This window comes from Cygnus olor, chromosome 3 (assembly GCF_009769625.2).
Source record: "Cygnus olor isolate bCygOlo1 chromosome 3, bCygOlo1.pri.v2, whole genome shotgun sequence".
Taxonomy (NCBI): domain Eukaryota; kingdom Metazoa; phylum Chordata; class Aves; order Anseriformes; family Anatidae; genus Cygnus; species Cygnus olor.
In genome coordinates, this window is record NC_049171.1 from 31,188,176 (window position 1) to 31,203,550 (window position 15,375).

A 15,375-nucleotide genomic window follows, 5' to 3' on the forward strand; every position below is an offset into this window, starting at 1 on the left:
ATTGTGGCACTGAAAGTGTAAAATATCAAACCTTTATAATTTGGAACGTTTTGTGAACTGTTGTAGTGTGTCAAAAAAGGGGTGGATTATCATCATGGGAACTGTCTTTAAAATATTTTTGAAGTAGAATTGCACAAGGCAATATAACACTATATTGTTTGAATCCACACATAATTCCTTTTTAACAACACAAATAAAATGCTTTGGATTCAGTTATCAGAGTGCATGGAGATGCCAGTCATTAAGTTTAAATTTAAAGGACTGTGTATCATTGACTCTTGGTTGCTATCAGTGTCTCTCAAACTCATTCCACATACAGAAATGTAACATCTGATATTTCCAAAATAATCAAGTTAATCTGTTTATATGGGTGTAATCTGCAGTGCTGTATAAAGAAAGCCTGAAAACACTCAAAGCTGGTGGTATCGGCTGTTGGCAGCTGTTGTCTCTCTGGCTGGGGGAGTGAGGGTTTCTGTACTCACAAATGAAGAACTTGAAAATGATGACTGAACATTTTGTCTTGCACAAATGGTAGGAATATGTTCAAATTTATTTTAACCAAAATTGGGGAACAAGGTGTCGCATAAACAAATTCCATTTTTTTTCTTTTTGCTGTCACTACCTTTGTTTTCTTAGTTGTAATACAGAAGGTTCTTGCTAGAATGAAGTAAATGACAGAAGGAAAACTAAACCTGATTTGTAGACTAGCTTTATGTGATGTTGAAGTCCCTCATCCCTCATGGATTGTGCTAACTGGGTCAGCTAATCTCATTCAGAACCAGGTTTGGATGCAGGAACTGTGAATATGTTTAACTGCTCTGCACATCTCCTAGATTATCACTCCACAAATCTGAGCCAAGATCTACAGTGCTGTATCCCAGTCTAGGACATTATTCAAAATCCATCTGACAACACAAATACTGACTATAAATACTAGTAATGCGGTTGCCATTGTTTTTAGCTTCTTAAGGAGTAGCTATAAATAACTTACATGTTACTAATGTAGTCTTCCTGGGGTATGTATTCGCATTACATCTGTAAGCAGCTATTTGCCTGTATAATATGAACAGCCAATTTTCTTGAGTAGTGTCTCTTAAGTTTTATCCCTTGAGACTTTTATAGCCACTTGACATTAATAATGCCATCACTTTTATCACAGTAACAAGTGGATGTTCATGGATGCACTGTCTGAGAGAAATCCTAATAAACACAGTTACTACTCCGTTATCCTTACATTCCATATGGAATAGGGACAAATTTGCAATACAAATATCCATGATACTATCCATGGAGTAAATCTATGTAATGTTCACACTTTTGAATGTGAATTGAAAGAAAGTCTTTCCTGTTCAAACTTCTAGACTCCTTTTGGAGGCATATCATATTCTTGATCAGTGGTACAGGTAGGAAGTGAATACCATGGGATACTACTACTTCATGTTTTGCAAACAAAAATGAAATCCTTTAGCAAAAGCAAGGAAGCCAAGGAAGTATTGTCATATCTCTTAGCATGTGTCATGCATAGCTAGGGAAAGAGAAGTCTTTCTTGTAAACTGTTTAAAAAATAAAATCTAAAATGAAAATCTAGTGCCTAATCCCTACACAGTTAAACCAGCAGATTAACTAGTTATTTTCCTTCTCCTATCAGGAAAGTTGGTACTCTTAAGTGACTTTAAAAACTCTTCTACATAAAATATATTGTTCTTTACATACTAATGTGAAAAGACAGACCTGTGAAGTTCAGTGAGCAATAAGAAAATCACAGATTTTCAGTGGAAAGAAGGTAAAATGTACACATATTGGGTCTTTTTATTTCTCAGTTTTCGTGAAAATGTGAACAGAAATATGAACATTTTCAAAAGGACTCAGTGGCTTGATGTGATGGTAGCAGTCATTTACCATCACACCCTCATAGGTTTTCTGTCATTGTAATCTTGAACTGTCTTAGTATTAGCATGGGAAGGAAAGACTTGGATGGTAAGTGAAGAATCCTATTTTTTGAAAGTGTGAAATTGGTAATGTTATTTAATTAAATCTAGAGTCTAAGGAGTCCATTAGGAGCAAAAGTATAAGGAGACAGTAGGCATTGTTTGGGATCCAGAAAATCCTAACACTGTAGCAATTTGAAGTTTTTGAATGATATTAACAAGGAAAGATCAATGGCAATATTTAAAAGTACATGAGATATAAACTGAAAAATAGGATATTACTTGGAGCTTTGAAAATACTTCACTAAATTGGAAAAGTGATTGCAACATATTCAGCTTGGTGTTGTACAGCTGACTCTGAAGCTGTTGCCTTAATTAAGATTTTAAGACCATTTTGTGGAGAAAATGTGTTTTTGTTGTCTTACTAATGAGAATATTTCTAAGCTTTATTACTCCATAGAGGTTTTTGATTTGATCCATAACAATTTGGTTCCACACTGTTAGTGGTTGGATTGTTTACCGTATTTCCAGTGCTTTAGGTAGTATGTCATGCTAGGAGATTTTAGCCTGGTGTGAGGTTGAACCACTTAATGCAGGCCAGGGACCTGTGCAAGGAAGTTTTCTGCATCCAGCAATAAAAACATTTGTAAATAATGTATAATACTTTTCCAAACAGTTCTCTTTTAGACTGGAAAACCTATTCTCCTCAAAACATGATGCCAGTCTTGCAGCATTTTTCATTGCCTCGTGTATGCTGTGTAATATTTGCCACAAAAAGAAGTGCATCTCTAGTAGGCAAGATGTGGCTGCTGCTCAGTTGGGGTCCAGCTGATCTTAGCACTTTTTCTTTGTGAAGAGCACCTGTTGTCAGCTGCCAGTATGTTTTCCCTGTTTTATCTCCTTTCTGTGGTGATATATAAGCACTGGCTGCTTCTATGAGTGAAAATTTTCGATGTATGATACAGTTTTCTCAGGCCTTAGTGAACCTGCTAGGTTCAGTCAGAATTCATCAAGCATTAAGGAATAAAAAGCATGTTTTACTCGGAGAGGACATTTAGCATAACATTGACAATTTTCCTAATATTTCTGAAGAAAATAGAGTTTTATTATAGATAAGTTCATGCAAAATTAAAAAATCAGTTATTTTTTCAGAGTCCTCTGCTCAAATTTGTGTCTGCTATTATGGTAAACATTTGTCTCAGGGTGAGAGGTTAATGGACTTCTCAAATATTTCCCAGCTCTGGATAAGTAAGTAATTAATGGCAGCTGAGAAAATGCCATAGGCTCTTGTCATCTAAGAGTACTGGTGAGGTTTGTGTTGTGGCCGATAGCTGTCTTTTCATCCTAGTAGTTAATCTGTCTTTGATGAGCTGTTAAACGGAATCCTAGCTCCTTTGACACTCTTGGTCCCTGTGGTTCTCCAGTCCTTGTGGAAACTCTTCAGTCTAGTTGCCTGTAGCCAGCAGTGTAAGCCTCAGAAACTCTGGCAGCTCTGCAACGGTTCCCCAGTAAGCTTTCTTTACTTACCCTAGCTTTCTTTAGGCTTCTGGGTTTGCTCCCAAAGTAGCTTATTGTCAGTCCATTGTTGAAAGTCCTCCTCAGACTGCCCTGGCATGTCATTCCAATCCCTCCATTTGGGCTGTGGTGTTTTTAGCACAGTGATTGCCAGCTATTTGGTCTCAGCTAGAGAGGTGCCTGCTCATTAAACCCTTATAAATCCCTGGTGTGGCTTTCAAACCCAGCTGAACATCACAGTGTCAAGGTTAAAAGCAACAGACACAAGTCTGCACAAAAATCCAATTTACAGAACCAGACTCCTTTAAATTACAGGATGCTTCCCTCAACCTGTGCAAGTACCCATGGCCATGTTTTCCTTTAAATATAACCTCCGTAGGTTATATAGGAGTACTCACAAATGGTACATACATATTTCATGTTGTTACTGTTTTTTTGATGAGAAGGTTAGACAACACTCCTATGGGCTACAATTCCTTCATCGTGTAGTTTTTCAGGTACTGCAGGCATATGGAATATGAATCCCAAACACAATCAGCAAACTATGAAATCATCTGTTCTCTTCATCATCTGTCCTTTTTGCTAATAGTGGTAGGAGTACTGGTTTGTGGAACATCATGTTGTCACAAAAGAATTGCAGTCGAGACCACTTGGCTTAGAGGAAAATGTTCAGTTCCCTTTTCTCTCAAATTCTTTGACTGTTCTGATCTTATCCAAATGACTGAAACCATAGGAACTGAAAAACTGTTTAGTTTTCTGGCTCCGGTTATACCTGACACTTCTAGCGAACAAATAAAATGTTCTCAGACTTGGTAAGGAAAATATTTATCAGATCACTAAGTAAAGTTATTTTCTCTTCTCCATGGAACTCCAGAGCACAGCATGCATTGTGTGAGATTGTCACTGGTCTAAAAGGAAAATTCAAACAGAAAAACTGATGCTTCTTATGCCAGTAGTGCTGGGCTACCATTGATAAAATTCTGCCATTTGAAGAATTCACAAAACCATGTTTCTTTTCACAGTTTTAAGGCACAGTTGCTGTTTTGTAATTGTTTTCTTCTTAATCCAATTGAGTTTGTAGACTGCTTAAGACTCCTGTAAACTACTGTCAGCGATAAAACCTAGTTAAAGGTTTGTCAAAAGTAGTGTCAACCAATATGATAACTTCTCCCTTAAATTTCTCCCACCAGAAGAAATATCGCCATCATCCCCTTCCAAACAACGAGTCTGTCCCTAGTTTACTCTTTCCCCTGCTGGCCCCAATTTTGCTGACTTCACACTTTTACTGGTATTTGTGAAATACTTGTTCCAGTAATTTCTCCCTTGGTCAGCAATTCAGTTACACTCATACCCCTGTCTTGTTATAGATAATGTTTCTCATTTTTGCAATTTTTCATGTTGCTATCTTGTTACTATTAAGTCAGCATGTCCCAATGCTTACTGTACATTTTGGCATCCAGAGAGGAACCCTGATGTAAGTTTATTTTGACCTGTAGAAAGACGAAGCTGTAGTCCTTACAGCAGAGGAAAGGTAACAGATGCAAACAGTTCGTGAAGAGTTTTTATAAGTTCATGAACTCACAGATGTTTATTATTGTATTGTTCTGAAGAAGCCAGAATTAGACCAGGATAAAATTCAGCAATTCATTTACCTTTTGTTATGCAAGCTTTTGGAATTTTTACTCGGTTCTTGAATTTCTGACAAATCTGACTACGGACTCCTTAGGTCAATAGAAATTAGTATGTGGCTTACAAAACTGACTTCTTTCTCCTACAATATTGTAGAAAATGAGCTTTTCTAATTTAAAGCCTAATCTAAAATCATCCAAATGATATCTGCTTAGATAACCATATCCACTTTGCTGAAGCATCCTGTTCTGGTCTCTGCCAGAGACAGGATACTGTACTACACTGTGCTCGAAGCGGCTACGGATTTTACATAGCACAGGAATTCTTATTTCTTATGTCATTTCAGAGACAGTCAACAGCAGCTAACCCTTGGAGCTGCTTTAAAAAGGGTGGTTGAAATGAAGAATAGGCATGATATAGTACCAGATCTGTTTTTCCAAGCATTCATAATGTCTGGAACTTATTAAGATAATAATATCTTTAAAAGAAATATAAGGTGGTGAAGAATGGGAAATACTTCTACTGGGATAACTTTTTTTTTCCTGATTTTTTTTTGTGGATATAAACTGCAAAGGAAATGTAATTCAAGTATTGTAAAATAAAAATGTTATGTAGAAACCTTCCCAGGTACTCAAAAATCACACTTCGAACACTGTAAAGGTTGTCGTCAAATATATAGGTTCCTCTTGTCCCCTTCTTCCCCTTATGTGAGGCTGACCTCTGTGGTCATCATCTCTGCACTAGCTGTCAAACTGCATACCTTACTGAGGTCCACTGCAGGAACACTACTAAAAGCTATAAACACACCAATTAGGAAAAAAATGATGTTCACAGTTTGACAGTGCATGGCTTTGGTTCAGTATCTTTTGTCTGCAGTTGTCTTTTCAATAGAGCCACACACACATATATCTCCTCCTGTGAGCTGCAGATTTCTTTTTATCTTCCTCTGTTTTTTCTCCTCTGGAAATACACCACCTTAGAACTATTCCTTAAGCTCAAGCCTATTGTTGCACTGCTGATTCACTAATACTGACTTTGAAACAGATCCCTACAGTTTGCATACCTGAAAAATCCCTAAAGTGGCTTTCAGAACAGGGAGTGTTTTATGCAGTCTTTCATAAGCAGGTGAAAAGTAAAATGTAGTAAATGGAGATAATATCAAAACTATGTCATAAATATGCAAATCATAAAAAGAAATAATTTTTTTGGCTTGGTTTTTGAATCCATCTGCCTATTACATTTTTAAGTTCAAACAACAAAACTACTTCTGATTTAACTATTACATACTTGGCAAGCTTAATAAAGGACAAATCAAAGCTAAATCAGGGGTATTTACAACAACCACAAATTTAATCCAAAGTGGGTACTTAAATGCTCATATAGTTCTAAATGATGTTCCTTCCAGATGGTGAATTAATGTAATTTTAGCAGGAAGTGGAGTTGCACAAATATGCAGTATTTAGAACACTCACTGATTTAATGTTTCTGTACCCACCAAGGCACAGATGTTGCTTATCATTTTCATGCCAGTTGTCTCTATCTTTCCAATTACTGCAAAGCGAGGAACAGAGTTTGCAAGGGCAAAAAGGGGGCTGGGAAGAACTTAAGTTAGTAAACCCTTATTCAGATGTAGATGAATCATTTCTATCCTTGACCCATTTAACCTCCACAGTAGTAATGATGTTGGCCTACTTGTGAACTATCTAATTGTGATTCGGTCCTGCATTGCCCACGTTATTGCCATTTGGTTTCTAAATAAAATCTTTGAACTCATAGAGCTTTCTCTGACTCGCATCAGCAGTGTTCTCCTGTGGCATGTCTCTAAAACACTGATCAGAGGGAAGGTACGAGACAGAGCTCTTGGCTTAAACAAGAAGTAGTTCCTGGTAGGTTGTTCCAACATCAGAAGCAAGGTTATTCCATACTGCAGAGTGGCTTGAATTTGCTGGGTATATTTCAAAACCACTCGCTTTTCCATGTGTTTTGAAGCAAGGAGAAGACAGCAGAGATTATAAGAAATAAGAATTTTTCTTTTTGGGGTGCTTCTGGTGAGACATGTTAGTGGAATAGCCATGTTGTGAAATTACTGCGTTTGCAATGTAAAAGAGTAGGTAACGTTTTTGGCTTCTCCAGCTGAAGGCAGAACTGGGAAGAGAGGTACAAAGGACTTGGTGATTTCTGTAATTCCCTTCTCAAACACTGGTGAAAATTAGAGTATTGGAGGTTATGGCAGTTGCTCTGAGGTGAACCCTGCTGCAGTTCACCAGCTCAACATTGCTAACTGAAACCCAGAAACCACAATTCTCTGTCCACTTCTACCATTCTCAATTTTAGCAGAGTTGAAGAGAATGTGCTGTGGGACTGGCATTTTATTTATCTTTGTTGAATGCACAAGATATGCACCTACTGAAACCTCAAAAGAATTTTGCATTTCTACATGCTACTTGCCATAAAGTGGCACAGTCAAGGTAGAGAGTTTGGCTTTGTATATTTAATTCTCTGTTGAAGATGCATGTGGTCTTTTGGTAGATATTTCTCTGTTCACAAAATAATGAAAATAAAGAATTTATTTTTTAATTTTTATTTCTGTTATGTCCTAATATTTTAAGGCTTATTTGGTTAGTATATACTAATTCACAGCAGTAGAGGATTTTGTCCAACAGTTTCCAAGGATGATAACCAATATGCATTCTTCTTTTTTGCCCAGGGACTCAAAGGTGACCCTGGTAGTCCTGGCTTGGCTGGTCCCAAAGGAGAAAAGGTACTTCTTTTTTTTTAACTTGTGAAGTTGCATGTATATGTGAACGTGCATGATATTTCTTCAGTATTTAATATACTGCCTTAACTATGTATGATAAACACACACTGCTGCCATTTGTCTAGCGTAAGGATTGAAGAATGTAAGTACAGACTAACTGTAAATAAGGAAGGCAAGCACTCTTTATCACTACAGAAGGGGGAGAATCTTCTTCTGAAAGCAATTCAGAGCAGGAACCTAAATTACATGTTCTGAATTGCTCTCTTGGTGCTCTGATTTGCTCCCATTGACTGCACCTGAAGGTCTCGCAGTGAGGTTCAGACCTCAAAAAGCTATTTTGTGAACATTTTACAGTCAGATGTCTTTACGTATAGGAGCAGTCACACTGACTTCAGTGGCCACCTTATGCATATAAGTGGCAGCTTGTAATTTAACATGTGCAAATGTGTTTGCAGGATTGCTTTTTGTAAACTGGGATTCATTTATGCAGAGGTCTATCTGGTGTTGGTTTTGGCTTTGTTGTTTCATTGGTTTTGTTTTTTCATTTAACCTATGGAGAATTGTCTGTACCTATGCAATTGCTGAAAAAAAATATCACTTTACTCACATATTTTCATAACCAGAGAATGTGTGATGACTATACTGAATTTACTTAAGCTATGGTGCATATCCTCTAAAATGCCTAAAGGTTTAAAATGAGATTGCTCATTTATTTACTGTCCTGTTTTAACCAGGGAGATGTGGGACCACCAGGACCAATGGCCGTAAGTGTAAGTACACATTAAAAAAAAATAAAAATAAAAAAATAAAGGAAATCGGTCAGAAATGCTGCAGTTTGTAGCTTATTTACAAAGTAAATACTTCCATTATTAAATTTAAGAGCCAGGGCCCTCTCTTTAGAATGCCACTACATTTTCAGTATGAATTGTGAAGCAGGGAAAAGGGAAATTTATAAATGTAAAGAAAATAAGCATATTTAAAGCTTCTTGTTTCCCACTAAATACTAGCAAGAGTAAATTCACTTGATATTTTTAGTGAACAGCATTTTTCAGTAAAAGCTTGCAGAAGTAATTAGTACTTTTTAAGATACTGTAATTATTCTGTTGTCTGGTTGTGTTAAGAACTTTGTTATGACTTCAAAGTCACATATATGACACAGTATTATATATCTAGCATAAAAATGTTCAAATTTGATGTACAGGACCTTATTGTCAGAAAGTTAAGGGGCATGGATAGAGGTGAGTATACGTGTATGGCTGTGGAGGTCAGCACAGGTGGACACTCAGCACTTCCACAAACAGCACCAGCAGTCTTGTCCTGTTACTCTTTGGTTGATCACAATGAAGGTCTGGTTGTGGGAAATATATATACGCAATGTGCATCCATCCCTCCAGTAGCTGGGCTGACACTCGGCCTGCCCAGCAGTTGCCCCTCATCCCAGTCTTTCCCTAGTCACTGGCACCCAGACATTCCACTAAACATCCCATAAATAACTCTTGCGCAATCCCAAAATACACTTCCACTGTATCCTGTAAAGTGTCTGATACCCCTACATGGTAATGCCCCTCAGTCTGAAAAGCCCTCTGGAAAGCTGCTCCTGTTGACTCACTGTGTGTTTATGCTCTTCCCAACCTCCTACAGTTAGTGACTGCTTCACGTACATGCTTTATGTCACTATATGCTATTTAATTCTGATGTAATATCATAGTCTGTTCTCTTTTCATGACAGACTATGACCCTTTAATTAGTTGTCACTAAAACACTGTTTTCCCCATTTGACATGGATTTTGTGGTGATAAAGTGATTACAACAGAAATTCACGTATCCAAATGCTGTTCTAGAGGAGGGGGTGAAGTCTCCATTTTTTACTGCGTACAGAGCAAAGTATTTTGAATCAGGAGCACAGTTTTTACTTGTAGGTGCAAAGTATATTCCAAAATCTTTGATCGTGCTTTTTTAGCTTCTATAATTAGATAGTCATGTTATTAAATGCTTTATTAATTGCTTTCATCAGTTCATGAAAAATGTGAATTTTTCTTCGTCTAATATCATCCATGTAAGTTTCAAAGCATGTTTTTAAAGTTATGAATGTTCAGTAACTACCTTCTTATCCAAATGAAGCAATTGCAGCACTAAAGGGAGAAGTTTACTGCAATCACAAAACTGAGAGTTTATAGGTTAAAACTTGGAAATTAACGTGGGAGCTATATAACTCTGTGGGAAATACAATTCATTCTTTCATGAAACACATCATACACTTCTGGTTTCTTGCATTACATAATAATGCTGCTACTGATAATTAAAATAATTTTAGTAATGTCTTAATTGTACACTATTTGAATTTTGATGATTCAAAGGAGACAGGTGATAATAGTTGAGGATAATATATGCAGCAGTACGAAACTTTCTTTATCCAAAAAAAAGTTTGGAGTTTGTCATTTAAAATACTTTCAAATTTAGGTGTTTACATGTTTTGGTTTTGACATCTATATAATCTTTGTATCTTACAAATGACCAGACATACATAACAAGCACAGACTGAAAAGAAAAAAAAAGTAGTGTCACATTATAATGACGGAATATCACTTACTAGATTTTTACACAGAACATTAATACAGCCATTTAGTTTCTTTTATTGTTTCTACAGTTTTCAGAGGGGGCATAAAAAAGCAGACAAGTACCTCCCTTTCTTTATAGAAGTCTGTGTATCAGACTCCAGAAGTTTTGCAAATTCTATTACTAACTGATTTATTCCCTTTCTTGTAACTTACCTACAAAAAAAAAAAAGAGTGAGATAAGACATAATGATTAGTTGTCTTTCAAGTATCAAGAAAAGATTTCTTGAGTATGGATCTAAGAGTTTCTGTGCAAGGATCTGATATATACGGGTGCAGCAGAAGACAAAATTTTGAAGATTCTATGACCCGTGTATTAGTTGTATTCTGGCTAGATAGTGCTATAGACAGAGTAGAAGATGTTTTTAATTTGCTTGCAATGATCTGTGCCCCAGGCGTGTACAAAGACTAAAGATAAATGCTCCCTAGAACTCTCCAAGGTTTATAAAGCTTTATAAGCTTTATAAAAGTAATACATTTTGTCTGATCCAAGTGATTCTTTTCACAAACTGAAATGAGAATGGGCCTCTCAGTAAGGACAATCCATGTGGGTGACAACAATTGATAATGATGCAAAAGAGTGGCAGAAATAAAAACTCCTGAATTCCAAGGCTATAGTTCCACAGCATATGAATAGCTCTTCCCCTAGAGTCAGTGTTATGAACTACTAAATTCATATGGTTCTGTTGTCTTCAGTTAAAATTGTGTGCACTTAGCTTTACTAAGAGTCATATTCAGAGTTTAGTAGTGTGTTATTGAAAATCACAAGCTGCTTTCAAATTGACTGAACTCAGTCTTTCTATACATTAAGTGATCCCCTTTCATAAAATGGACTGTCAAAGAATTACATTTCTTTCATTACAAAATGCTGTGCAATGTTTCAGGTCAGTCAATTCAGGCATAGCAAGATGGCAGTGCATTGGTACAGCCACTGATGGTTGTCATCATACTTAGGGAACATTTTAATTTCATACAAAGGAAACATTTAAGTTTTAAGAAAAGCAGGCACAAGTCTTTAGAGGGTTGTTAGTAACTGAAGTTCTGAAATATTTTTTGTAGCTGTCAACTGATAGAAGAGATGAGACTGGGTGTGAATAAGTTGAGCAGTTTGAAGACAGATTACAACACTGTGGGAATATATGGCCCAGCAGGAAGTCTTTCTGTCTCTGCCATTGTAAATAGTCATGGGTTTCTGTTGGCAAGAACTTAGAGATGATGAATGACATGAACTGTGGTGGCTAAGGGAAAATCCATTCTTCAGATTTGTTTTTTTATTTGTGTGACTTCTGTGTGGTCATGACCTTTACAATACATAATCAGGAAAGGGAGATGTCTTGCTGTGAATAAGTAATAGGTCAGATAATATCAAGGTTCACATGTCACTGAACGAAAACTTACTCTGTCAGGACCATTTATGTTGTTATGGCCAAAATGTGACATCAGTGTTTCAGTTATGAGTCTTGTAAAATCTGAGTTTTAAAATGTTCCATTTGTTTCAGACTCAAGCATAATATTGTAAATTTATACTCTATATCATTATCATCATTTCTAGTTTTTCCTAATGTTAAAATGATTTATTTCTTTTTATCAAAATACAAAATGAATTATTATGTTGTAGGACAGGGAAGGAAGAGAGGTGATAATAATGATGCACTAACATTGTTAGAGCTAAGTCCAAAATACATTTGGGCATGGAGGGAGGAAATATCCAAAAAGACTTAGTTTGGTCAAGCTAGAAGTCTGGGCCTGGGTCATTTACCTTCTACCTCAGCACAAAGGCCACGTTGATACAGGTGGGAAATTACGGTGTTACAGAGCTCTGCTGCCCTGTGAGGCTCTTCCATTCATATTCATATCCATAGAAATTATCCAGTGGTGGAAGAAGCTCTGCCATTCATGCCAGTCTCAGGATGAACTAGAGCATCTGCAGGGCTGTGCAGGGCCAGAGCATTTTTCCCACACGCAGGCCTGTACCACAGTCCTGTCCCCATCATGGGGAGCATGAGCATGACTAAAAGGCTGAGGCTGCTTCATTGCAGTGACTCCCAGACTGCTTGGTTGTCCTTAATCCATGCCCAGTTGTTTGTAGGTAATCTGCAAAAACACATAGCCATAAGTAGTAAGAATTGTGAAAGTCTAAAGGGTGTGAGTGATCCTGTGTCTCAAAGGGCTCAGGAATTCCTGGGGAGTACTAAATCATGTACTGCTCAGAAGCACAGTAAGAGTTCTCTGCCCACCAGCATGAAAATATGCAGGACAGAATGAAGTTATTTGTCCTTGGAGGAAAAATCTGTCAGTGTTTTAATAGATAGGTATAGCCATTGTAGCGTCTCTAACGAATGAGGGATACTTCGACATAGTATGGATGGCAGAATTCATAAATACCCAACAACTGTAACAACCTATCAGGCAAATGAGCCTATGCTAAACTGTGAGAGGGGAAATAATGCTGTGACTTTTTAAGAAGCATTTTTTTTTATCAGTTTGAAATTGAAATTTCATAGATCAGAAAGTGCATTGCTTTGAACAAAGCACTTAGAGATGAGTTATCTTGTTTAATGTCATTTAACGGTAAATCTCTACCAAAATGCTAAAGCATGCACACTTGACAAAGTGTCTTACAGTAATAGCAGGGAGTTCAGAAAGAATTTAAGTATATGCCTGGCTGTTTCTGTAGTTAATAGACTTGGGATTAGAATCACAGCCCATGTGTTTCAGTATGGTTTTTTAAGGCAAATATGGAAAATCCTGTTAATACAATATCATCATTCTTGCATGATTAGTTAGAAGAAGAAAAATGGCATTGTAGTGCAAAATACGCTCAGCTGCAAAAAGAAATAGATAAAAAATAGGCTTTATGTTAGAATCCTACTGAAATTAGTAATTACAGGAAGTTTTAAGTATTTGATTCATGCATTATTCATACAACTAAATTTTAGTGGCACTAACTTTGACACATGTGCATATTTAAGTATATTTAATGTGGCTTTAAAGTTTTTATATGTTACCATGGAGTCAATTAACATTACGAGTGGAGATGCACATATTTGTCTCCTCAGTTCTGGTAGTAGTTTTATAAAGGAGTAGTCCAAAGTCATGATTGATTCTCATCCTTTATTTCTGCTGTCTTTAATTTCTCTGCTAGTTTAACTTTCTGAAGTGCTGTATAAGTACCAGATCTCTTTTCTTCGGTATTTTTCAAATTTTTTATAGCACATTTTGGGAATATATTTTGAAATTTTCTTCCTAATTTTACCTGCTTTATGCAGTAATATGGTTAGTCTCTAAAAGTGTAAGTTCCCTGATAAATTGTATCGTAATCGAGGAGCCTTTAGAGAATAAGGGGCAGAGATTATACCATTCTGCTGGGCAGTTTTATCAAAAAGTGACATTTGGCTTGAGAAGCTAGCGACTGTTTTCTGAAGTGACGCAGCTGGCTAAGCAGCTCCCTCTCTCTCTGGTATCCACAGCTTAAGCCTGTGCATGTCGTGTCAGAAGAGTGACAGGTGAGGGAAGGTAGCGCAGCAATCTCTTGTAAAATATATGATAACTATTCCTCTCGACATTCGATACGCTGCTTTTAGTTCCTGAGGAAAACGAGTGTCCGTCTGTACGTTCCTGTGAACCTATCCCTTTCAGGAGTTATAAAATAGTCATCCAGATGGCACCAAGTGTTTACGCAGAAGCCAAGGCTTAAGTCAGCCACAGACAGCAGTACCCAAGACTTGCTTACTAAACAGATAGTTGGAATGTTGGCTCCCGGGGCTGGTTAAATCGGGCCGAAGGGAGCTGGGGCACAAGTGCAGCGTGAGCCGTCTGCAGGGGGAAGCTGCAGGTCCAGGCCCAGGCAAGTTCTGTGGTCGCTTTTGGCCATTCCCTCAGTAAACAAACATCAACAAGGGGTTACTCAGCTTTCCTCTCATAGCTTCTCTAATTATTTGTGTAAAGCTAAAATTGTAATTCATGCTCTCCAATATTTCCTGGGAAATGCCTTCACAAATTCAATGATAGTGTAATTTTTTTCACATAATGACAGTTTTTTTCACATAATGACAGGAACTAAAGGAGAGCAATACTAGGTAACTAAAGAAAGTATAGACAGAAAATTATATTTTCACTCTAATTATCTTATTTTCATATATAGCCCTGTATGAAAAATCTGAGTTATAACTACTTGAGCTTTTTACTGGGGGTGTATTAACTTCATAAAAATACCAAACAGTTTAGTTCTTTTGCATTAGATATAATGATCTTTAACTCTCACAGTATAACTTAAAAATATTCTTTTTTTTTTTTTTTTTTTTTTGTGAAATGCTTTTTAAGTATGGAAGCAGATCCTATTAAGATTACCCTATTTAGTGAAACAAGATGTTTTAGCAATTTCAATCTGTCTTCTGTGTGCAGTAATACTGATACTGAAGGCACAAGTGAAAATTCATGTCTTGGCCTCACAGAAGATTTATGTTTTTCAAAAATTCACAGTCTCCTAAATTGTCATGAATAGAATTTATATGTCCTTCATTAGAGGAATGATTAGAGAATAGTCCCATATGCTTTTCTATTCACAGCAGATGTCAGTGTAAAGAATCTTTTCAAATTACTCCTCAGGAATTTAAATTATACTTTTTTTTGCTTAGCAGATAAACCCAGGTCTATTAAATGTACTAGGTACATAAAGTGTGAACTTCTGTGAAATTATTCTTCCAATTTTCTTTTGAAATTATTGTCTCTGAAGCAAAATAAATTTCAGGTGAAGTTACCAGAGAGAATTACAGAAATGACCAAATCCTAAGAATAATGAGATCAGTGAGAATATATTTTCTGTTTGCATCAGTAATAAATTATCATAAAAAAAAAAAGTATCTGATCATGTTTTCTTGCAGTCTGAAATATTTACTGCTAAATTCTGTCTCCTTTTCCACAGAAGTAA

At 36.6% G+C, this 15,375-nt stretch overlaps 1 protein-coding gene across 8 annotated transcripts in view; it reads left to right on the top strand.

The window, feature by feature from the left end:
- COL19A1 (collagen type XIX alpha 1 chain) overlaps window positions 1-15,375 on the top strand; it is a 202,161-nt gene that overhangs the window by 94,189 nt on the left and 92,597 nt on the right. For all 8 annotated transcript variants that reach the window (XM_040552559.1, XM_040552558.1, XM_040552557.1 and 5 more), the window contains 2 exons: window positions 7,780-7,833; window positions 8,565-8,600. In XM_040552559.1, the coding sequence (XP_040408493.1) occupies window positions 7,780-7,833; window positions 8,565-8,600 (90 nt within the window). The remainder of the gene's footprint in view (window positions 1-7,779; window positions 7,834-8,564; window positions 8,601-15,375) is intronic.